The sequence below is a fragment of the Mercenaria mercenaria genome, chromosome 18 (genome assembly GCF_021730395.1).
Source record: "Mercenaria mercenaria strain notata chromosome 18, MADL_Memer_1, whole genome shotgun sequence".
NCBI classification, from domain to species: Eukaryota; Metazoa; Mollusca; class Bivalvia; order Venerida; family Veneridae; genus Mercenaria; species Mercenaria mercenaria.
Window position 1 is genome coordinate 36,719,213 of NC_069378.1, and position 26,942 is coordinate 36,746,154.

At 37.1% G+C, this 26,942-nt stretch overlaps 1 protein-coding gene across 1 annotated transcript in view; it reads right to left on the minus strand.

Annotated features, from left to right (window-relative positions):
* Positions 1–26,942, minus strand: part of LOC123538529 (uncharacterized) — a 194,074-nt gene that overhangs the window by 66,942 nt on the left and 100,190 nt on the right. Inside the window, exon 5 of the mRNA XM_045322688.2 lies at positions 8,657–11,509. Within this exon, the coding sequence (XP_045178623.2) occupies positions 8,657–11,509 (2,853 nt within the window). The remainder of the gene's footprint in view (positions 1–8,656; positions 11,510–26,942) is intronic.

Sequence of the window (26,942 nt, forward strand, 5' to 3'; positions counted from 1 at the left end):
GGTTTTTCTATTTTTAGATCTACTGACCTAGTTTTTAACCCCAAGTGACCCAGTTTCGAACTTGACTTAGATATCATCAAGGTGAACGTTCTGACCAATTTTCATGAAGATCCATTGAGAAATATGGCCTCTAGAGAGGTCACAATGTTTTTCTATTTTTAGACCTAATGACCTAGTTTTTGACCCTACGTGACCCAGTTTCGAACTTGACCTAGATATCATCAAGGTTAACATTCTGACCAATATTCATGAAGATCTCATGAAAAATATGGCCTCTAGAGAGGTCACAAGGTTTTTCTATTTTTAGACCTACTGACCTAGTTTTTGAACCCACGTGACCCAGTTTCGAACTTGACCTAGATATCATCAAGGTGAACATTCTGACCAATTTTCATGAAGTTCTTATGAAATATATGGCCTCTAGAGAGGTCACAAGGTTTTTCTATTTTTAGATCTACTGACCTAGTTTTTGAAGGCACGTGACCCAGTTTCGAACTTGACCTAGATATCATCAAGATGAACATTCTGACCAACTTTCATAAAGATCCCATGAAAAATGTGACCTCTAGAGTGGTCACAAGCAAAAGTTTACGGACGCACGGACGGACGACGGACGACGCGCGATCACAAAAGCTCACCTTGTCACTTTGTGGCAGGTGAGCTAAAAACAATTCTTACAAGGTACAGGTATGTCAAAATGCACCTAAAAATTAGAGGTACCATCCATGTTGTACCAAAAGTGGTCTCGGTCTTTCCCTACAGCCAATAATAAAAAAGTTCCTAAAAATAAGCTATTTATAGTAACGTAAAAGGGAAGTAATTAAAAAAAAAATATTGTAAGTGAACAAAAGAAGGCTCTGCCAAATAAATCTGTTGACATAAATGAAATTTCAGATCAGTATCTTCATTAGTTACGGAGATATATCAATTCTAATCTGAAATAAAGGGAGGTAATCTGACATAAAATCAGTCAACAGTTATCTACCCTGATTGTCTCAGTCCAATTAATGACAATTATGAAATTTCAAATAAGTCCTATAAGTTCTTACTGATATAAATCCATTTTGATTACAATCAGGGGAGGTAATTAGATATAAAATAACTCTGGAACCTACAATTGGATCTGATTTGTCATGGAATCTAAGATTTATTGTTGTTGAAGATATTTTGGAAGTTTGTATCAAATAAAACCATAAATGAAGTCTCTATATGGCTGCAAAAGCCAAAATAGCCAATTTGGGACCTTTAAGGGGCCATAACTCTGGAACCCATGATGGGATCTGGCCAGTTCAAGAAAGGAACCAAGATCTTATGGCAATACAAGTTTTGTGCAAGAAGTTTGGTTAAAATCAAATCATAAATGAAGCTGCTATTGTGCAGACAAGGTCAAAATAGCTAATTTTGGCCCTTCCAGGGGCCGTAACTCTGGAACCCATTATGGGATCTAGCCGGTTCAAGAAAGGAACTGAGATCTTATGGTGACACAAGTTTTGTGCAAGATTGATTAAATTCAAATCATAAATGAAGCTGCTATTGTGCAGACAAGGTCAAAATAGCTAATTCTGGCCCTTTCAGGGGCCATAACTCTGGAACCCATAAAAGAATCTGGCCAGTTTAAAAAAGGAACCAAGATCTTATGGTGATACAAGTTGTGTGCAAGTTTGGTAAAAATCAAATCATAAATGAAGCTGCTATTGTGCAGACAAGGTCAAAATAGCTAATTTGGGCCCTTTCAGGGGCCATAACTCTGGAACCCATAAAGGAATCTGGCCGTTTCAAGAAAGGAACCAAGATCTTATGGTGATACAAGTTTTGTGCAAGTTTGGTAAAAATCAAATCATAAATAAAGCTGCTATTGTGCAGACAAGGTCAAAATAGCTAAATTTGGCCCTTTCAGGGGCCATAACTCTGGAACTCATAATGAGATCTGGCTGGTTCAAGAAAGGAACCGAGATCTTATGGTGATACAATTTGTGTGCAAGTTTGGTTAAAATAAAATCATAAATGAAACCACTATCATGCAGACAAGTAATTGCTGATGCACGCACGCATGCACGGACGGACGCACAGACGACGGACGACGGACGAAGGGTGATCACAAAAGCTCACCTTGTCACTATGTGACAGGTGAGCTAATAAAATAACTCTGGAACCTACGACTGGATCTGATTTGTCATGGAATCCAAAATTTATTGTTGTTGAAGATATTTTGGAAGTTTGTATCAAATAAAACCATAAATGAAGTCTCTATATGGCTGCAAAAGCCAAAATAGCCGATTTTAGACCTTTAAGGGGCCATAACTCTTGAACCCAAGAAGGAATCTGGCCAGTTCAACAACGGAAGCAAGATCTTGTGGTGATACAAGGTGTGTGCAACTTTGGTTAAAATAAAATCATAACTGAAACCACTAACGTGCAGACAAGAAATTGTTGACGGACGCACGCACGGACGGACAAACTGACGACGGACGAAGGGTGATCACAAAAGCTCACATTGTCACTATGTGACAGGTGAGCTAAAAAGTACAAAAAGACTGCTGACCTCGTGGCTCCTAACCGAACAATACTTGGGCTAAATATTAAAATATTATTTAATATTTTGCTGATCAATTGTCGGCATATCATGGGTGACTTCCTCTGCAATTAACTCTTTGGGTGGTCCTTCTATTTTGATTAACACTCCCTGTTATTTAAGGCCATAAATTCCAAGCCATCGTTTACACAAATTGTTGTTTAGGGGAAATCTGCATATATCACGTGTGACCTTCATGACCGTATATATTTAAAAATTCTTAGGCGTTTAATGGTTGTTATTTTTAGAACGAGGAAAGTCGCGCACACCGGCCAGTTGCAAGTAGTTTTCATAGTAATTTAATTTAAGTTAAAAAGGGGCATAACTGTCAAAATTCAAATCAGAGTTATGGGGACTGTTTCTCCTGGTGTAGACTTTGATAGTAAATAACTATTTTAAGTTTCAAGTCAAAAGCTTTGATAGTAACAGAGATATTTGACTTTATCAAAATCTTTAACCAAAAAATTCTAAGATACAAGAGGGCCATGATGGCCCTATATCGCTCACCTGTTATCATTGCACTTGAGGACAAGAAGGTCCTCAGAAAAAAATATCTAAGTCCAAAGGACAGGAACAACAATGGGAAGAAATTAAACCAAAAAGGAAAAAAAATTCTTACAAGGTACAGATATGTCAAAATACACCTAAAAATTGGAGGTACCATCCATGTTGTACCACAGAAAAGTGGTCTCGGTTTTTCCCTACGGCCAATAATAAACAAGAGTGCCAGAATGTCACAATATACGCCCGTCACAGCAAATTTCTTTACTCTAGCACCTGTATTTGCAAATGGAATTTTAATTTTGTGGTTGTTTAGTAATCATTGTAAGTCCACAAAAAAACTCCTTACCAGGTAGAGATACCTTAAAATACACCTAAAATTTGAAAGTAACATCTATGTTGTACCACAGAAAAGTGGTTTTGTTTTTTCCCTACAGTCAATTATAAAAAAGTTACAATATAAGTTATTTATAGTTACAACTAAGGGAAGATAATCTTAAAAAAAAAAAACAAAAAAAAAAAAACAAGAGATCACAGAGTGATCTTGGCGCCCACCAATGTGCCATTTTTGAGTGTTCCAAATTTCAAGACTTACTGACTACCTCAAGGTCAAATTTCATTTCTGTACACAACACTGTGCATGTGGTCCAAATTTGAAAGCTGTAGCTTGAGAAATGTGAAAGTAGGTCACTAGGTCAATGTCAAGGTCAAAGTTTGTTTCGGTACACAATCCTATGCATGTGGTCTAAATTTGAAGCCTATGGCTACAGAAATGTGAAAGTAGGTCACTAGGTCAATCTTAAGGTCAAAGTTCATTTCGGTACACAAAACTATGCAAGTGGTCCAAATTTGAAGGCTGTAGCTTGAGAAATGTAAAAGTAGGTCACTAGGTCAAAATCAAGGTCAAATTCTATTTTGGAATACAAAACTATGCATGTGGTCCAAATTTGAAGTCTGTACCTTAAAAATGTGAAAGTAGGTCACTAGGTCAATGTAAAGGTCAAAGTTCATTTCGGTATACAAAACTATGCATGTGGTCCAAATTTGAAGGCTATAGCTTGAGAAATGTAAAAGTAGGTCACTAGGTCAAATCAAGGTCAAATTTTATTTCGGAATACAAAACTATGCATATGGTCCAAATTTGAAGCCTGTACCTTAAAAATGTGAAAGTAGGTCACTAGGTCAATGTAAAGGTCAAAGTTCATTTCGGTACACAAAACTATGCAAGTGGTCCAAATTTGAAGGCTGTAGCTTGAGAAATGTAAAAGTAGGTCACTAGGTCAAAATCAATGTCAAATTTTATTTCGGAATACAAAACTATGCATGTGGTCCAAATTTGAAGCCTGTACCTTAAAAATGTGAAAGTAGGTCACTAGGTCAATGTGAAGGTCAAGGTTTTTTTCGGTACACAAAACTATGCATGTGGTCCAAATTTGAAGGCTGTAGCTTGAGAAATGTTAAAGTAGGTCACTAGGTCAAAATCAATGTCAAATTTCATTTTGAACAAGGAACTATGCATATGGTCCAAATTTGAAGCCTGTACCTTCAAAAATGTGAAGTAGGTCACTAGGTCAAAATCAAGGTCAAAGTTTTTTCCAGTGCACAAAATTATGCATGTGGTCCAAATTTGAAGGCTGTAGCTTGAGAAATGTGAAAGTAGGTCACTAGGTCAAAATCAAGGTCAAGTCATGTCAAGGTTCATCTTGCCACTCAAAAATATACATGTGGTCCAAATTTGAATGTTGTAGTTATTGACAAGAACATTTTAAAAGCTTTTCCCTATATAAGTCTATATGAACCATGTGACTCCTGGGGCGGGGCCATTTTTGACCCTAGGGCGATAATTTGAACAAACTTGGTAGAGAACCACTAGCTGATGCTACATTACAAGTATCAAAGCCTTAGGCTTTGTGGTTTGGACAAGAAGATTTTCAAAGTTTTTCCTTATATAAGTCTATGTAAATCATATGACCCCCAGGGCGGGGCCATATTTGACCCTAGGGGTATAATATGAATAATCTTAGTTGAAGACCACTAGATGATGTCACATACAAAATATCAAAGCCCTAGGCCCTGTGGTTTTGGACAAGGGGTTATTCAAAATTTTTCCCTATATAAGTCATTATAAACTATGTGACCCCCAGGGCGGGGCCATATTTGACCCCAGAGAAATAATTTGTAACATCTTGGTAGAGGACCACAAGATGATGCTTCAAACCAAATATCAAAGCCCTAGGCTCTGTGGTTTTGGATAAGAAGGTTTTCAAAGTTTTTCCCTATATAAATCTATGTAAAATATAGAAATAAACAAAGGGCCATAACTCACTCATAAATTGTTGAACCAGTCTGATTTTCAGGGGGACACAACTAGGGTACCAATACATCATTCTGACAAAGTTTGGTCAAAATCCCCCCAGTAGTTTCTGAGGAGATGCGATAACGAGAAATTGTTAACGGACGGACGGACGGACGGACGGAATGACGGACGGACGGACCACGGACGCAGAGTGATTTTAATAGCCCACCATCTGATGATGGTGGGCTAAAAATGGTAAGTCCACACAAAAATCTTTACCAGGTAGAGATTGGTCAAAATACACCTCATAATTGGATGTAGCATGCATGTTGTACTACAGAAAAGTGGTCTCGATTTTTCCCTACGACTAGTAATGAAAAAGTTATAATATAAGCTATTTATAGTAACAACAAAGGGAAGTAATTCTAAAGAAGGGAATTGCGCATGACACTTCGTCTCATGATGGTGTATAATTGTGCCAAGTTACATCAAAATCCCTCCATGCATGAAGAAGAAATGCTTTGAACAAAGTCATTCTTGTATCTGACCTTTGGCCTCTAAGTGTGACCTTGACCTTAGACCTAGGGACCTGGTTCTTGCGCATGACACTCCGTCTCGTGGTGGTGAACATTTGTGCCTAGTTATATCAAAATCCCTCTATGCATGAAGAAGAAATGCTCTGGACAAGGTTTTCATTCTTGTATCCTTTGACCTCTAAGTGTGACCTTGACCTTAGACCTAGGGACCTGGTTCTTGTGCACGACACTCCGCCTCGTGGTGGTGAACATTTGTGCCAAGTTATATCAAAATCCCTCTATGCATGAAGAAGATATGCTCCGGACAAAGTTTTCTTTCTTGTGTCCTTTGACCTCTAAGTGTGACCTTGACCTTAGACCTAGGGACCTGGTTCTTGCGCATGACACTCCGTCTCATGATGATGAACAACTGTGCCAACTTTCATCAAAATCCCTCCATGCATGAAGAAGATATGCTCCGGACAAAGTCATTCTTGAATTTGACCTTTGACCTCTAAGTGTGACCTTGACCTTAGACCTAGGGACCTGGTTCTTGCGCATGACACTCCGTCTCATGATGGTGAACAACTGTGCCAAGTTTCATCAAAATCCCTCCATGCATGTAGAAGATATGCTCCGGACAAAGTCTGTGGATGCCGCCCGCCCGCCCACCCGCCAGGGGCGTTCCCATAATACGTCCCGTTTTTCAAACGGGCGTATAAAAAGATACTAAAAACAAGCTATTTATAGTAACGTAAAAGGGAAGTAATTAAAAACAAATGATTGTAAGTTAACAAAAGAAAGATCTGCCAAATAAATCTGTTGACATAAATGAAATTTCAGATCAGTATCTTCATTAGTTACGGAGATATAGCCATTTTAATTTGAAATAAAAGGAGGTAATTTGACATAAAATCAGTCCATAGTTATCTACCCTCATTGGCTCAGTCCAACTAATGACAATAATGAAATTTCAAATAAGTCCTGTAAGTACTTACTGATATAAATCCATTTTGATTACAATCAGGGGAGGTAATCAGATATAAAATAACTCTGGAACCTACGAATGGATCTGATTTGTCATGGAATCCAAGATTTATTGTTGTTGAAGATATTTTGGAAGTTTGTATCAAATAAAACCATAAATGAAGTCTCTATATGGCTGCAAAAGTTAAAATAGCCGATTTTGGACCTTTAAGGGGCCATAGCTCTGGAACCCATGAAGGAATCTGGCCAGTTCAAGAATGGAACCAAGATCTTGTGGTGATACAAGTTTTGTCCAAGTTTGGTTAAAATCAAATCATAAATGAAGCTGCTATTGTGCAGACAAGGTCGAAATAGCTAATTTTGGCCCTTTCAGGGGCTATAACTCTGGAATCCATTACGGGATCTGGCTGGTTCAAGAAAGGAACCAAGATCTTATGGTGACACAAGTTTTGTGCAAGTTTGATTAAATTCAAATTATAAATGAAGCTGCTATTGTGCAGACAAGGTCAAAATAGTTAATTCTGGCCCTTTCAGGGGCCATCACTCTGGAATCCATAATGGAATCTGGCCAGTTCAAGAAAGGAACCAAGATCATATGGTGATACAAGTTGTGTGCAAGTTTGGTTAAAATCAAATCATAAATGAAGCTGCTATTGTGCAGACAAGGTCAAAATAGCTAATTCTGGCCCTTTCAGGGGCTATAACTCTGGAACCCATAATGGAATCTGACCAGTTCAAGAAAGGAACCGAGATCTTATGGTGATGCAAGTTGTGTGCAAGTTTGGTAAAAATCAAATTATAAGTAAAGCTGCTATTGTGCAGACAAGGTCAAAATAGCTAATTTTGGCCCTTTCAGGGGCCATAACTCTGGAACCTGTAATGGGATCTGGCCAGTTCAAGAAAAGAACCGAGATCTTATGGTGATACAAGTTGTGTGCAAGTTTGGTTAAAATAAAATCATAAATGAAACCACTATCGTGCAGACAAGAAATTGTTGACGGACGAACGGACGCACGGACAGACTGACGACGGACGACGGACGAAGGGTGATCACAAAAGCTCACCTTGTCACTATGTGACAGGTGAGCTAAAAAAGGGGCATAACACCTTCCGTTAATCTCCAAAATAGAGAATATTTGGCAATGGCGACCAGTGAATTTTTGTAGAGAAAATAAAATTCAGTCGCACAAGAAAACCAGACCATTGCTGTAAAAATCCTTAAAATTCCCCATGGTGACTTTTTTTAATCTACAAAAACGTGTTTTATGTCCTGTGATCCCATTCAATGTTTTCATATCAGCCCAAAGCTGAGGTCCAAACTGAATTTAGACAGATTTTAGATTCTTTAATCCAATATTATACAGAAGAACATTTCTTTTACACTAACACTAATACACAATTTCATTATCAGCTCAGATATATCTGCAAAAATCTTAAATTAGAGAATATCTCACATGAGAAAATTTTGTATTTTCTGTTTTAACTGACAATCAAAGATGTGAAGATTGTTGACACATGTTTGAGTTTGCCAATAGAAACCAAGAATAAGTTTATCAACAGGGACAGGTTTTCATTCCCAAAATATCAAATTACTGATGCTTGACACAACCATGGGAATTTCTTAAGGAAAATATACAGAAAACAGCAGGGAACAAATGATTTGCTCGGGTGATTTTGAGTGCTTGAGCCATCAATGCTCCATTCAGCTATGTTTCACTGTATTCATAAGTGATGAAGGCACTCTGTTTAGAAGAGACAAACTTGTACAAACAGCTTTTCAATTACCTGGACGTCTAGGTGATCTAATAGTCTTGTGTCTTGGAGGTATAGCAGGCGGGGAATCTTCCTCTGATTGGCCACTGATGTAAGAGATACTGAACTGAAGTGGAACCTCATCTACAGGTGTGACTGCTTCCCCTGACTGATCAGGAACAGAAATCCTGGCTTTTGATTGACTAGCATTAGATACTGGTGGTGGTCTGGGAGGTGGAGTTAAAGCAGATTCTTGCTTGGTGTTTTCATTAGGAATATTAGAGTGAATAAAAATGTTAGAGCTGGTTGCAAACAGTAAACTGTGTCCACTGCTATCTGAATGAGACCTAGTCACATGAAGATTTTGAGGTGACAAACCCATAGCTTCTTGTAATGACATATGAGTGGGTTCTGTATCTTCATACAAGTTAGGATGCTCTTTTTCATATATCAAATGCAGCTCCTGTGAGGACACATTTTCTGTATTAGTTTGTGTATTAGCAATAAAATTTGTTGTATCTTGACTAGCACTGCTGTAAGTGTTAGCCACTGTTAAATCAATATGATTGTGACCTTCATTTTGAGGATAGTCATCAATATTACCTACTGCACTATCATCACTTAATTCATTATTGATCTTGTCTACATGGGCTACAGTATCATCACAATAACTACCCATTAATTTAGAGAGATCACATTCACTCTCTTTTTCAGAATCAATCACGCAAAGTCTACTGTCCAGTGTAGCTTTTCTGTCATTTATTTCACTGTTAATAATTACATCTTCAAATACCTTAGCCTCACTTTGATATGTATCTGTAAATCTGGTTTCTTTTGTATCAGTCATGTCCATGCTCTCTTTACTTGCAATTAAGTTCTCTTTCTGTGATGAAACAAGTGAACACTGTGGTTTAGCTTCTTCTGATTGAGTGAATGAACATTTATGTTCTAATGTATGAAGATGTTTTCTCACACTATCAGTATTTCCTGAAGCTATAATTTCCACACCTTCATCTTCTCCAGAAATTCCACCAGCATAACATCCTAAACAACATTTTTCTGATTCATCTTGAGCTATATCTAACTCCAATTCATAATGTGTTGAACATGTGCAAGGAATGTCTTCAGCATTTAGTTTCTGAGTTAATTCATTGATACATGCACTTTCTATTTCAATATCTAAGTTATTTGAATTATCACTACTGTCAAAAGGGCTTTCTAGGTCACTTTCATTTATTTCAAGTTTTGGTAAATCTTCAATGTTAATGAAGTCGCTATCTGAATCAACAGAAATAGATTTCATTTTCACTGCAACTGTAAGAAAATTATTTGAGTCTGTCTCTGATGGACCATGCACAGATTCAATTATGTCATCTTTTTTGTTGCCTCTAGCTTCTGACAGTTCCAGTTCTTTTAACTTAAAAGCTTGGCCTGAACAGTTAGTATCAGACATCATTCCACAACATGAATGCATATACAAATCTTCTTTACAACACTGCCTTTGTTTAGCAACATCATTATAGTTTTTGGTTTCTTGTATGTTTGTAGAATTTGGAGTAAAAGTTTTTAAATCTTTTTTATCTTTGGTTTCTTGTAGCTCTTTATCATCATAATGTTCATGTAGATCTTTATCGTCATAATGTTCATTCTCAAAAATGTGCACATCTGTACATTTACTTGCTTTCATTCTGATGCTCTCCCTTTTCTTCTGTATTTTAAATGACTCCTGTTTCTCAATAACTTTGAGAATTTTCTCAAGGCCATTTTCATCTTTAACTATCACCTGTAGACAATTCTCCAGTGGCTGTGTATCATCAATTGTATCAAAAGTGTTTTCTTGCAAAGTTTCATTTGTATCATAATAGTTACTGTCACATTTGTCCTGGTCTGCACTTTTTAACTGTTCTGTCGTATTTGCCTGTGTACTGATAGCAGCAGAAAACTTGGTGCCTGCAAAGCTCAGCATTAGTTCGTCTTTACAAGCCTTGTTATTTTGCTTTTCTTCTGCTGTTATTTGTGTCTTTTCATTTTGTTCATGTTTTGTAAATTGTAGACATGTGATTCCCTCAGATGGATCTGTTACATCATTGTCAAATAAATCACAAGACATTCGAGAACTACTTTTATCAGTATCAGTTTGTACATATTCTCTACCTTTTTCACACCTTTCATTTAAAGCTTTGTTATTCCTTTTTTGTTCTATTTCACAACAAGAAACCTCACAGTTAACATCAATGTCAGATTGTTTCACTTCCTTATTTTGTTTTCCTTCTGCTGGTTTATTAGTAGTTTGTTCTTCTGTTTCAAAGGCATCATCAAAAATACAAATGTCCGTATTCTTATCTTTCCCACAATCATGCAACACCTCTTGCACAACCTGTTCAGCTTCCTCACTTTCTAGATACAAACTATAGTTTCTTGCTGGAAGCGGAGGTGCCTCAGAGGGCACTTCTTTCACTTCTTTTGTCTTCTTTGATTTCTTTTCCTGCTTTTTACTATTACTTTCAACTGCAAGACAGATTTCTTCTCCAAGAGAGAAGGTATTTTCTTGACTAACTTCCATTTCTTCATTGTTTTCATTCAAATTATCTTGGTTGCCATCTTCTACCAATTTTGACCTTTTTCTGAACAATATTTGTGGGTTAGCATAAATTTCTGAACTAATTTCTCCTTTCACTTTCAGGTCTTCATGTTTTCCACCTACTGTCTGATCAACAAGTCTCTCATGAGAAACTGATATCTTCTTTATTGCCCCTGATTTAATTGCATCTGCACATTCTGCATAGCCTGGTTCCAGTGCAAAATCTTCAGCGGATAAATCTAGACTAGTACAACTTGACATCTTTGAACCACTCCCTTCTGAATATAAGGAGTATGGTATGAAACCTAAAAGAGAAATTTATTATATTTTACAAACATCTATGCCAAATTTAACTAAAACAAGAGCTCATCGAACACGAAAGGCCCCCCTTGATGCATTTAGTAATTGCACAAGGAACAAATTATATGCTCACTTATGCATGTGGTTCAAATTTGAAGGCTGCAGCTTGAGAAATGTGAAAGTAGGTCACTAGGTCAAAATCAAGGTCAAATTTTACTTCGAAACACAAAACTATGCAAGTGGTCCAAATTTGAAGCCTGTACCTTCAGAAATGTGAAAGTAGGTCACTAGGTCAATCTCAAGATCAAAGTTCATTTCAGTACACAAAACTATGCTTGTATTTCGAATTGGCTGTATAGCTTGAGAAATGTGAAAGTAGGTCACTAGGTCAAAATCAAGGTCAAATTTTATTTTGGAACAAAAAACTATGCATGTGGTCCAAATTTGAAATCTGTACCTTCAAAAATGTGAAAGTAGGTTACTAGGTCAATAACAAGGTCAAAGTTTGTTTCAGTACACAAACCTATGCATGTGGTCCAAATTTGAAGGCTGTAGCTACAGAAATGTGAAAGTAGGTCACTAGGTCAAGATCAAGGTCAACTCATGTCAAGGTTCATCTTGCCACTCAAAACTATACATGTGGTCCAAATTTGAATGTTGTAAGTTATGGACAGGAAGATTCTAAGTTTTTCCCTATATAAGTCTATATGAACCATGTGACCCCTGGGGCGGGGCCATATTTGACCCTAGAGGGATAATTTGAACAATTTGTAGAGAACCACTAGATGATGCTACATTACAAAATATCAAAGCCATAGTCATTGTGGTTTGGACAAGAAGATTTTCCAAGTTTTTCCCTATATAAGTCTATGTAAACCATGTGACCCCCAGGGCGGAGCCATATTTGACCCTTGGGGAATAATTTGAACAATCTTAGTAGAGGACCACTAGATGATGTCATATACAAAATATCAAAGCCCTAGGCCTTGTGGTTTTGGACAAGAGGGTTTTCAAAATTTTTTCCTATATAAGTCTATATAAACCATGTGACCCCCGTGGTGGGGCCAAATTTGACCCCAGGGATATAATTTGAACAATCTTGGTAGAAGACCACTTGATTTTGCTACATACCAAATATCAAAGCCCTAGGCCCTATAGTTTTGGACAAGAAGATCAGAAACAGTTTAACTGTTCCTGGCCAATGCGACCTTGACCTTTGACCTAATGACCTCAAAATCAATAGGGGTCATCTACTGGTCATGGCCAACCTAACTATCAATTTTCCTGACACTAGGCCTAAGCGTTCTTGAGTTATTGCCCAGAAACCATTGTACTGTTCCTGGTCACTGTGACCTTGACCTTTGACTAACTGACCTCAAAATCAATAGGGTTCATCTGCTGGTCATGATCAACCTCCCTATCAATTTTCATGACCCTAGGCCTAAGCATTCTTGAGTTATCATCCAGAAACCGTTTAATTGTTCAGGGTCACTGTGACCTGGACCTTTAACATACTGACCTCAAAATTAATAGGGGTCATCTACTGGTCATGACCAACCTCCCTATCAACTTTCATGATCCTAGGCCCAAGCGTTCTTGAGTTATCATCCGGAAACCGTTTTACTATTCAGGGTTACTGTGACCTTGACCTTTGACATACAGACCTCAAAATCAATAGGGGTCATCTGATAGTGATGACCAACCTCCCTATCAACTTTCATGATCCTAGGCCCAAGCGTTCTTAAGTTATCATCCAGAAACAGATTGGTCTACATTCCGACCGACCGACAGACCGACCAACATCTGCAAAACAATATACCCCTCCTTCTTCGAAGGGGGGGCATAATAATTATACATTAAGTTATTCTAATTAATAGTTCAAGTAATTGTTAACAGAGAAATTAAGACTAACTAGAGATAAAAGCAATTAATAGTCTACAGATTCGTTTTTTTTTTTTTTTTTTTTTTTTTTGGATTTAACGTCGCACCGACACATGATAGGTCATATGGTGACTTTCCAGCTTTAATGGTGGAGGAAGACCCCAGGTGTCCCTCCGTGCATCATTTCATCACGAGCAGGCACCTGGGTAGAACCACCGACCTTCCGTAAGCCAGCTGGATGGCTTCCTCACATGAAGAATTCAACGCCCCGAGTGAGGCTCGAACCCACATTGATGAGGGGCAAGTGATTTGAAGTCAGGGACCTTAACCACTCGGCCACAGAGGCCCCCCTACAGATTCTGCTTTAATACTGGGAAAGTTAGATTTTGTGTTTTTTAACCACGGACCTTAGAAACTGTTTGATCCACCTTTTCCCTATGAAGCTTTTTTTCCATGATTTCTGTCTGAAATGACTCATTCACATATTTTAGGGGGGAAATTCTCTCAGCTAGATATGTGTCCTGGTGCCACCACTCCTGTCACTATATGCATAATTTTTAGCAAAGGGCCAAGATTCTGATCTGGCTGTGTGAAACCCCATCTGAAGCACCAGGTACACAACAATCCTGTGTGAGGTTTGATAACTCTAGGTCAAATACTTTTGGAGACATGCACAACACAAAGTCGGATGGATGGATGGAGAGAAAAACAGACAAGGGCAAATCTTAGTGCCCACCTACCCCCACTTCTCCAATTTTATGTATTTATTTTTTTTGTCGGGGGGGGGGGGGGGGGGGGGGGGGGGGGCAAAAAAAATCTTAAGATGTAGGTACTGTGAAATTGACCTGTAGTATGAACTTACTGACAATATTTTTCCAAAGTATCCTAATATTTTATAACAAATATTGGGCAATAAGGAATACTGTTTTCATATAATGGAGAAAAGCAACATCCTTTCTTACATTTATTTTCACTCACTTCATTATTTTTCGGGGCTATATGAACATTCTATGCCAAACTTGGTAGGAAGGAACATGTTGATCAATATCACTTCAAAATTGGGCAAGTAGCTTTAAATAAAAGACAATACCCGGCTGTACATATTCCAGAGTAACTGTGGAAAAATTGCTGACAAATGCAAAACTTCCATGGAAAGTAGGTATTTTCCATGGAATAGTATGGAAAAGTGACCTGAAACGTGACCTGTTATATAACATGTCCAGAGTGTTTGCAAAGATGTTCCACGGACATCTCTGGAAATCACTCTGAACACATTTAACCCTTTGTTATGTATTTGCAGAATATATTTTAAATATTTGTTTTCTCATAAACTATATTCCAGGTGAAAAGTACTTGCATCAGACTTTTTCAAACAGTCTGCAAAATGTATCACAGTAAAGCAAAGGGTTTGCAAATAAACACTTAGATAAATTACAGACTGCAAAGGTTTTGCAAACATATACTTTATTAAGTTAGCAGACAGCAAAGCATTTGCAAATAAACACTTAGCTCATTTTGTTAGCAAAGGTATTGCAAATAAACACTTTGTACACAAATGAAAGATCAAAGCATTTGCACAAGGCAACCTGAAAGACAGCTAAATCCCCCGCCACTGTTATGGATAGTGAAAGGGTAAACCTTTGACCTTTAGCTGTGACCTTGACCTTAAACTGATATGGCTGACTCATGAATTCTGCACAACGTCTTGATTAGGTGATCATTTGACCAAAGTTTCATGAAAATCCTTCAAGGGGTTTAGGAGATACAGAGCTCAAACCTTTGACCTTGAGTTGTGACCCTGACCTTGAGTTGACATGGTTGACTCATGAGCTCTTGATGAGATGATCATTTGACTCAAGTTTGATGAAAATCCTTCAAGGGGTTTAGGAGATACAGAGTGGACACAAAATGGAAGGCTCAAACCTTTGACCCTAAGCTGTGACCTTGACCTTGAGCCAGCATGGCTGACTCGTAAGTTCTGCACATCAATTTGATAAGGTAATCATTTGACCCAAGTTTTATAAAATTCCTTGAAGGGGGTTTAGAAGATACAGAGCAGACACGAAATGGAAGACTAAAACATTTTACCTTGAGTTGTGACCTTGACCTTCAGCCGGCATGGCTGACTCATGAGTTTTGCACATCGCCTTGATGAGGTGATCATTTGACCCAAGTTTGATGAAAATCCTTCAAGGGGTTTAAGAGATATAGAGCAGACACAAAATGGAAGGCTCAAACCTTTGACCTTCAGTTGTGACCTTGACCTTGAGCTGGCATGGCTGACTCATGGAATCTGCACATCATCTTGATGAGGTTATCATTTGACCCAAGTTTTATAAAATTCCTTCAAGGGCTTTAGGAGATATAGAGCGGACGCGAAATGGAAGGCTCAAACCTTTGACCTTGAGTTGTGACCTTGACCTTGAGCCGGCATGGCTGACTCATGGGTTCTGCATATCGTCTTGATGAGGTAATCATTTGACCCAAGTTTGATGAAAATCCTTCAAGGGGTTTAGGAAATATAGAGCGAACACAAAATGGAAGGCTCAAACCTTTGACCTTGAGTTGTGACCTTGACCTCGAGCCGACATGACTGACTCATGGGTTCTGCACATCGTCTTGATGAGGTGATCATTTGACCCAAGTTTTATAAAATTCCTTCAAGGGGTTTAGGAGATATAGAGCGGTCACAAAATGGAAGGCTCAAACCTTTGACCTTGAGTTGTGACCTTGACCTTGAGCTGGCATGGCTGACTCATGGGTTCTGCACATCGTCTTGGTGAGGTGATCATTTGACCCAAGTTTGATGAAAATCCTTCAAGGGGTTTAGGAGATATGGAGCGGACACGAAAGTGTTACGGACAGACAGATGGACGGGCGGACAGAAGGACGGACGGAGACCATTCCTATAACCCCCCACCAATTGTGGCGGGGGATTAATAATTAAAACAGATAAGTTTACTTTCCTCACAGACTCTAGGTACAGGAAGTAATTAACCATTCTGTTTTCTGATTGGTCTATATTCAAATGGTAGGATTTTTGAAAATATTGTGAGGAAATGTTTACACATCATGTAGTAGAAATATTTTGGTGATGCAAACTTTTGTGTTAGACAGATCATTATATTCTGATTATATTTTCTGGATATAAATTTTGTTGATTAAGGATAATGCTCTTCCAAGAACCAGAGAATTGCAGCATGTGATCTTGATCTTGAAAAGGTAATGTTAAACAATGATAGTTATATAAAATGATTTGTACAGAAGCAATTGTTGAAACTTACATACATGATTTTAGTTATTGTTACTGAATGATCACTGCAATGATTAATTTTTTAAAATTGTTATTTAAACTGCAAATGGTTTTGTCACTTCACATCAATTTTCAGATATTAAACAAAGTTAATTCTTTTCTTTGAACCTCAGAAATTCATTTCTTGCTATTTGTTACATATGTACAAATACTTTGCATATTATTTGCACGTAAGTTGCAAATACTTTGCTATTACTTTGCGATGTATTTGTCAAAGTTTTAGCTGTGAATTGTAAATTGTTTGCAAAGTATTTGCATTCTGTGTGTGTAGTGTATATTTGCAAAAACTTTGCAGAATAGTTGAACGTTTCGTTCCATTTCTACTCGTCTGTGGAATATATTCAGCAATCATGTGCTACAACTGTTCTGCAAAGGTTATGGCAAATATTTTGCAAAGATAAAAAGTATACTCTGCAAAGGCCCTGCTTTTGTATGGGGTCACATCCTTCAAAATGTTCATGGAATGTTCGCTGACACTGCGAAAATGAAGCACCTAGAAAAAATTTCTGGTCATTTAACTCTGGACAACAACTCAAGTCATTTTCTGAGAGACTTTTAACACAGCAGGAAACAATTAGCTTCAGAGCGGGAATACCATGTGATCAAGGTCAGCCAATAAGATCAGCTGATCTTACATTAGGATGAATTTTCAAAATATGTAACCGGAAGTCTATGTTAACAAGTTGTGTAGAAATCTGTGAAACTTTATCATGAAAGGTAATAAAATTCAAAGTCAATATTGGGGATTCTATAAATTGCTCAATACATGATTGAGCGGGGGGGTTACAACTTCACATGTTGATAAATATACATAAGATTTTTTCTTTTTTTTTTGGGGGGGGGGGGGGTGCATTTCTGGGGTGACTGGGTGGAGGAGCCAGGTGGGGGCAAGGTTACAACTTTGCATGTTGATAAATATTCATAGAAGGTTTAGATGGGGGGGGGGGGGAGGTGACCAGGCCCCATGTTCACAAAACATTTTCAATCTCAGCTGAGTTTAATAATGAAACTTTATTTGTCATTTATATCTAAATGGCACGTTTAAAACTAAATTTTAAGTTATTAACTATTTTCAAGTGTCTTTTCAGTACTGAGAGTCAGTCTCAGATGGAAATTAACCTTGTCGTTTTAGTAAAATTGATATTAAAATTTCAAACTCAAACTCAGCTGAGACTGAAAAATGTTTTGTGAACACGGGGCCAGGGAGGTTGGGGTGACCGGGTGTGGGTACACAACTTCACAATGTCATGTTGGTAAATAATGTTCATGGAAAAAGTTTGAAAGAAGTTTGATTAAATTCTACCAATTGGTTAGTTTGTTATATACAAATATGTGGATTTTTAAACAATTTAACTGCAATAACTCTGTAGTTACTCAAGAGATCTTGACCAAATTGTGTGTGCCCTATCACAATATGGTGATCTAAATTCAATTTAAGTTTTCATAGTTCTAGGTCAAATATGTCACAAGTTATGAATTACCATATTTATAGCACCCTATATAGTCAACACTAGAAACTACTAAGGGCCATAACTCTGGTGTCACTGGGCAATCTGACTGAAACTTGACAGGCCACATTTCCCTACACAGTGAAACACCGCTCGCTCGAGGTCGCAAGGGGATGAGCAAAATGCTCGAGTTATCCATGGTTTCGAGCGACCCAAACATTGACCAACATACGAAGAAAATTGAAGTTTGTTTTACCAACTGTCATTGAGACCATTTGCAGAGGAAACATTGATGCGTTATAATAACACACTCGTGACATTTTCAAAAAAACGTATTACAAACGTTATTTATGAGAGATCGTAAATGGCACATTTGAAGAAACAGCTAAGACATTTTTTATTTGAAATACTGTAATCAAATTCGCAATTTTCTTTTCCAAAATAAGATCTCATAATTATCGTCTCAATTTTATGAAAATGCTATCTTATTTCCTTTTTTTGCATGCAAACAACTGTTGATTAAAATATTAAGATCTCATAATTATCTCCTCGATCCCACAGAAAAAAAAGTAATAATTAATAACAATTTTGATCAATAAAAGTTTTCTTCCACCTTTCATCAGTAATTAATCTCATTATCAGATCAAATATACCGACAAACAAACATTTAAGATAGTCGGGGAATAGACCATGCAATTTTCACGATGTGAGAAAATTTTAAATTAACCGATACATTCTGACCGCGGATGGTGTGAAAAATTTTGACACCTCTGCTCGAGTTTGCCATAAGCAACAAAGAGTAAGTTAATACACAGGGACCAGGTGTCATACTCGAGCGATCGAGTTATCGATGCTCGACCCAGCCATGGTAATTTCACATAGAAAATAGAAGGAAATCGGCCGGGACCACATGAATTGCTCGAGCGAGCCCAGGTGCTCGAGTCATCGATGCTCGAGCGAGCGGTGTTTCACTGTAGTTGCTAACATATATATGAAGTTTTATTTAAATATTCCAAACCACTTCCTAGATATGGCTCCAGATGGTTGGACAGACAGAAAGACGGACGGATGGATGGACAACGCCAAAACTATATCCCTCCGCCTTTGGTGGGGGATAATACGCATATTTACAACAGAGGTCAGACTTTTATTTGAATGATTTCATCATTATTTTTTGCAATTAATCTTTATTCATGAGTATGTAATTAGGCAAATTCGATGAAATTGGTATCCCCCGCCGAATGGGTTTGTGGTGAGGAATTGCAAAGAAATATATGCTGCAAAAAGTTAAGGATGTAACTAGCAAATAATTTTTTTAGTCAGGATCAATTTAACAGAAAACAAATGTTTTAAGTGTACATAATGAATGTATGTTACGTTTTGATCCTGATTAATGAAATTATTTTGAATGGAATATGTTTACTATAATAAGCTTAGCTTTTAGAATTAAAAAAAAAAAGGAATGAAAAGAGAAAAAAATTTTGGAGAGGGGGGGGGGAATTGGGGGTGACCAGGGTTGAGGGTACAAAACTTCACATGCTGATAATAAATACTGAGGGAAATAAAAACTGAAAAAAAAAAAAAAAAAAATTGGTGGTGGGGGGGGGGGGGGGAATGCTGCATCGGAGTGGTGGCGGTGGACTGGGTGGAGGAGTGAGGGTGGGGGGGAGGGTACAACTTTGTTTTAGTGTCATAATGATTATGTCGTTTTGATTGATTTAAAAATTATTTTGAAAGAATGACTTTTTTTTTTTTGCTGGTGGTGTGTGTGGGGGGGGGGGGGGGGGGGGGGGGGTTGTGACCAGGGTGGTGGGGGTGACCGGGTGTGGGTAAACAACTCCACATGTCAACAACAAAATTTAATGTTCACAGAAAAAAATGAAAGTAGTTTAATTAAATTCTACCAATTGGTTAATTTATGTACAAATTTGTGGATTTTTAAACAATTATAGGGCAATAACTCTGAAGTTACTAAAGAGATCCTGATGAAATTGTGTGTGCACTACCACATTATGGTGATCTAAATTCAATTCAAGTTTCATAGTTCTAGGTCAAATATGTCACAAGTTATGAAGGAGAAATTACCATATTTATAGTACCCTATATAGTTAACACTTGAAATTTCTAAGGGCCATAACTCTGGTGTTACTTGGGCAAATTGAAAATTAACGGGCCGCATTTCCCTATAGTGGTGAACATGTATATGAAATTTTATTTAAATATTTCCAACCACTTCCTAGATATGGCTCCGGACGGACGGATGGACAATGCCAAAACTATATCCCTCCGCTTTCGACGGGTGATAAAAAGTATTTTAACAGGGCTTTTAAATTCCACCTGTCTCACGGGGACGAATATCGGCCCCATTCCTAATGCCAAATATGCACCATTTTTCCCAATCTAAGGCAAAAAATTCCCAATTCAAAGAAAAAATTCCCAACTGAAATCAGGTTTTTGATTATTTAAAGATAACCCTTGAATAGTAAGTTCTGTTTGCTAAGGAAATCACACAAAATAGTTCTTACACCATTAAAATCAAATGTCACATATTTTCGTGACCCAGTTTTTCACTCGAACACACACACATTCTGTTTTTTGACAATTCAGTTGTAATTATGGTGGAAACAAACTGTGTGTAAACAAAACCTTAAACATGAGAAATGAAGAGTTACTGTTTTTTATTTTTACAATAATAGTATACATGTATCAGCAACTTGGGAAAAAATCCTGAAAAAATAAATTCTCAAAATTTCACTAGGAGATACTTTAAATTTGTAATTCATTTGAAAATCTTCCAGTAAAACTTAAGAAACTAAAGTTTTAAACTCAAATGATTAAATGTTAAAAACTTGTTTGATTTGTATACATTTTCCCAATTTTGACAATTTACCACGTAAAAAATTCCCAATTTGACCAGGGGCCTTTTTCCGAAAACTCCCAGAAAAAAGCCCTGTCTAATCACCTACTTTTAAGTGGCAAAAGTTTATTACAAAGAATACATTTTCCTTGGTTATATATCTCATATAGTGTTTGAAACTGCAAAGTCTTCACATGCAATAAAATCATATTGCTTGTAAGTGTTATTGCTCACTATACATGCACTGCAAAAAAGTCTCATAAATCACATGTATTGCTATTGAATAATACTGTCAGCAGAACTTCCTGGACAACTACGAAAAATTGTCCATGGACATCCATGGAATAACTCCGAAAAACTGTTCACTGACGTCTGTGGAATCACTCCAGAAAATTGTCCATGGAAAGTACTCTGGAAATCCCTGGACATTTTTTCCATAGTTTTCTGCAGTATTCCATATCCAACTCCGGAAAGTCTGTCCGAATACTCCGGAGTTCCATGGAAATTTACAGACATTCCATGGAAACCTCTGGAATTTTCTCAGCCAGGTACCACTGAGATTATAATACATCATGCTAAAGAACAGATTTTTTTTTTAAATTTCAAAACTTCTTGATTTATTGTTAATTTACAATCAAAAAAAGATCTGCTGGCTGAAGTAATCTCTTGTAAATTTTGGCCACTTTGGACAAAAAATATTTTTAATTCAAAGTTTAGCTTTATTTATTGGTAGACTGCTATAAAACTATTAGGATATTAGCATAAAAAAAAAACATTTTCATGCAAACATTAATTTTGGACTTTTTTTTTCTTTTTTTTTTTGAAATTGTGATTTTGCCCAACCCGTCCCTAGATTTGCCACCTAATGCCACTCTTTGCCACTTATTTCCATGGAAAAATGGTGGCAATTGGTGGAAATAGGTGGCATTAGCTGGCGTTTGGTGTAATTCAACTCTTTTTTTCAACATAACTGGTAAATTTGCCATGAAAAGCCACTTTATTTTGGTGGCATTAGGTGTAAATTTGAACATAGTTTTTCTTTATGGTGGCAAAAAGGTGGAAATTGGTGTAAAGTAGAACATAGTTTGTTTTCACAGTGGAAATTGAGTGGCGTTTAGTGGAAAATAGGGACTTAGAAAATTTTCTTGGTGGCGAATAGGTGGAAAAATAACTTAGAAATTTTTGTGATGTTTGATTTAAAAGCGAACTGTAAGACATCGGATTACCCTGAATAAAAATCTTCAAATGGACTCAGGTTGGAATCAAGGTGTAATGAACACTAAACTTCAAACTTCAGGCCTAATTGACCTGGACCCTTTGATGTACTGACCTCAAATCAATAATTATAGGTCATTTACCAGTCATAAGTGACTTCTGTATCAAATGTGATCTTAGACCAAAGCATTCTCTAGTTATTGGGCAAAAAAAGTTCTAGTGTTCTGGGTCAATGTGACCTAGACCTATGACCAACTGACCTCAAAATCAATATCGGCTGGTCATGATCAACCCCCCTATTTAGTTTCATGATCCTAGGTCTAAGAGTTCTCAAATTAACATCCGGAAACTGCTTAACTGTTCCAGCTCACTGTGACCTTGACCTTTGACCTACTTAACTCAAAATCTATAGGGGTTATCTGCTAGTTATGATCAACCTTCCTATTCACTTTCATGATCCTAGGCCAAAGAGTACTAGAGTTATCACTGTGATCTTGACCTTTGACCTACTGGCCTCAAAGTCAATAAGGGTCACTGCTGGTCATGACCCACCTCCATATAAAGTTTTATGATTTTAGGCCCAAGTATTTTTGAGTTATCATCCGGAAACCGATTGGTCTACATACCGAACGACTGACAGACGGACTGACCGACATCTGCAAAACAGTAACCAGGCTCCTTCTTCAAAGGGTTTTGATAAAACGAGAATAAGTCTACGCGGAATCCAGCTGGACAAAAATAAAATTCAGAGTGGTTACAGAAAATTTGAATTTTGGTTATTTTGTGAGACGGAATATTTATTATTTATTATATTTTCTTATTATATTCAATGTAAATATTAATAAGTCACTTTTTCAATCAACAATTCTCAAAGACAGAAAAAGGTGGAAAATAAGTGGCAACTAGTGGAAATTGGCTGTACTGGCTGAATTTGAAAAGATCAGTTGTGCACCTGGGGTTTCGCGTCCGGATTCATTCAGTCGTGTAGGAGTTATGGCCCCTGACTTAGTTAAAAATTGGTCATTTTAATGTTGTGTCATGCGTAGCTCCAAAAGTATTTGACCTAGAGTCACCGAAGTTTACAGGAATGTTGGTCAGCATTAGCAGTTGAGCACCTGGGGTTTCGCATCCGGAGTCATTCAGTAGTGTAGGAGATATGGCCCCTGACCTAGGAAAAAATTATCATTTTAATGTTTTGTAGCACTTATTGTTCTCCCAAAGTTGATCTGTGTCTTTTGTCATGTAGTGGGGGCATCTGTGTCCCATGGACATATTTCTAGTTTTTAATTATTACTGTCTTTAACATTGTCTTACTTACTTACTCTTAACAAATACTTGAATTTGAAACAACATTTACAAAACTGCTTGAAATTAAAATCAACAAATCTCCTTTTATTTCTTGGGAAGCCTGCCAGATGGATTATCCCAGATATATTTTCTGGAATATAGCTCAATCATGTTTATAACACTGCTTGTAAAATTGTATCATTTTTTAATTATTTACATTATTGATTAGCACTAATATGTACTTTAAACTGTTCATACCAGGAACCTTCTGTGAAAAAAGTGCAACTTTGTGACATGATCTGCCTGCCTGACTGTATATACCTGAACAGCATACAGCTTATTACTGCATAAAAGAAACATATCAAGATAATCCTGAATCAGGTAAATATTATATGTTTTTATAAAAGCTAATGTTTAAATAACCCTTAATTTTTAAAGAAATACACCAATTAATAGAATTTCCTGGCATATTATATGATAAAAATGCTTGTAACTGGAAAAATATTTTAGTAGCATTGTCTATAAAATTACTTAACCTCATGTAATTATTATCAGCTCATTAACAACGCTCAATTATTTACCTAGTAAAAGAAGTATTTCCCCTTGATTTGGTAAAAAAATAGGGATTTTTCCTGTATCTATTGATGGATCTTCATGAAACTTTACAAAGATGTAGATCACTACAGGACAGCATTGCATGTGCAATTTAACGCCCACCCACTTAGCTCAGTAGGGAGAGCGTTGGTCTACGGATCACATGGTTGCGAGTTCGATCCCTGGGAGGAGCGTGTGTTCTTCGTGACGATTTGATAAAAGACATTGTATCTGAAATCATTCGTCCTCCACCTCTGATAATTCATGTGGGGAAGTTGGCAGTTACTTGCGGAGAACAGGTTTGTACTGATACAGAATCCAGGAACACTGATTAGGTTAACTGCCTGCCGTTACAAGACTGAAATACTGTTGAAACCCAAAACAAACAAACAAACAAACAAAAGCATGTGCAATTGCTGTCGGGATCGCTTCAGTAACCAGAGTTGTTGCTCTTTGTTTTTCAATCCATAAATTCCTACATAACAAGTAATTCATTGATAGATATTCATGAAATCTGACACAAGGTGTAAATCACCTTAGAGCAATGGTGCTTCCACATCAATTCTCAAGTTCTTGCAGTGTTATTGCACTTTCATTGATTCAAGATGCATATATTCCCACAAAACAATGTAACCTTTTGAGGGAATATAACTTTTTCTACAATGTAGATTTTGATGAAACTTCTCACAGTTTTAACAAAGATGTGGCATATTATTTGAAACAGATTAAGTTTGTAGAGTTTGTTGTTGTGTCAGTGAGTTAGTTCAGTCTTTTGATTTCATATCTCCTAGAGGAAATATACAATTTTCTGCAAAATTATTCAGAATGTTAGAAAAATATATCTATTAATAGATGTATGGTTTGCTGTTACAGATTGTGTGCTCGAAAAATGGCCTTACATCCAAAGGAGTGAAATTTGGAGAGTCATTCGCCATCTACTTAAACCATCCTGGAATATGAACAAGAGGGCCATGAAGGCCCTGTATCGCTCACCTGACCTATTGACCTAAAGATCATCAAGATTAACATTCTGACCAAGTTTCATTAAGACATGGTCATAAATGTGGCCTCTAAAGTGTTAACTAGCTTTTCCTTTGATTTGACCCAGTGACCAAGTTTTTGACCCTAAATGACCAAGATTCGAACATGACCTAAAGATCATCAAGATTAACATTCTGACTAAGTTTCATGACGATATAGTTATAAATGTGGCCTCTAGAGTGTTAACAAGCTTTTCCTTTGATTTGAACCGGTGACCTAGTTTTTGACCCCACATGACCCAGATTCGAACTTGGCCTAAAGATCATCAAGATTAACATTTTGACCAAGTTTCATGAAGATACAGTCATAAATGTCGTCTCTATAGTGTTAACAAGCTTTTCCTTTGATTTGACCTAGTGACCTAGTTTTTTATCCCACCTGATCCAGATTTGATCATGATCTATAGATCATCAAGATTAACATTCTGACAAAGTTTCATTAAGATATGGTCATTAATGTGGCCTTAACAGTGTAAACTAGCTTTTCCTTTGATTTGACCTGGTGACCTAGTTTTTGAGCCTACATGACCCAGATTCATACTGGACCTTGAGATCATCAAGATTAAAATCCTGACCATGTTTCATGAAGATATAGTCATAAATGTGGCCTCTACAGTGTGAACAAGCTTTTCCTTTGATTCGACCTGGTGACCTAGTTTTTGACCCCTGATGATCCAATATCAAACTCATCCAAGATTTTATTAAGGGTAACATTCTGATCAAGTTTCATTAAGATTGGGCCAAAATTGTGACCTCTAGAGTGTTAGTAAGCTTTTCCTTTGATTTGACCTGGTGACCTAGTTTTTAACCCCAGATGATCCAATCTCAAATCTGTCCAAAATTTTATTGATGGTAACATTCTGACCAAGTTTCATTAAGATTGGGCCAAAATTGTGACCACTAGAGTGTTAACAAGCTTTTCTTTTGATTTGACCTGGTGACCTTGTTTTTGAACCCAGATGACCCAATATCGAACTCATCCAAGATTTTATTGAGGGTAACATTCTGACCAAGTTTCATTAAGATTGGGCCAAAATTGTGACCTCTAGAGTGTTAACAAGCTTTTCTTTTGATTTGACCTAGTGACCTAGTTTTTGATCCCAGATGACCCAATATTAAACTCATCCAAGATTTTATTGAGAGTAACATTCTGACTAAGTTTCATTAAGATTGGGCCAAAATTGTGACTTCTAGAGTGTTAACAGTCAAATTGTTGACGACAACGGACGACGGACAACTGACGGACGACGACGGACACAGGGCGATCACTAAAGCTCACCTTTGAGCACTTCGTGCTCAGGTGAGCTTAAAAATAAGACTGCATCAACAACATCCTGATCCTCATGTTCTTTTGTGATTTCGTGTGAAGGTCTTTGATTTTTGCATAGAAAAAAAAATATATTAATATAATTTGATTTTTGCTTACTACTGATTTTTTCAGATTCAGCAGGTGCAGCCGATTTCCACTAGTTGCCACATATTTTCCACCTATTGCCAGCTATTTGGTGGCATTTAGTGGAAAATAGGACTGCCACCATAGTGGTGGCGATTTGGTGAAATTTTGTTCACTTACTGCCACCTGTTAGGTGGCGATTGGTGGAAATAAGTGGCGTTAAGTGGAAAATAGATTTTACACCATAAGGGTGGCATTTTAGTGGTAATTTGTCTAAATACTCCACTTACTGCCACCTTCATGGTGGCTGTTGGTGGAATTAAGTGGCAAACAAATTTTCCACCATAATGGTGTAAAACTGTCTAAATACTCCACTTATTGCCACCTAAAGGTGTACACAAGTGAAAAAA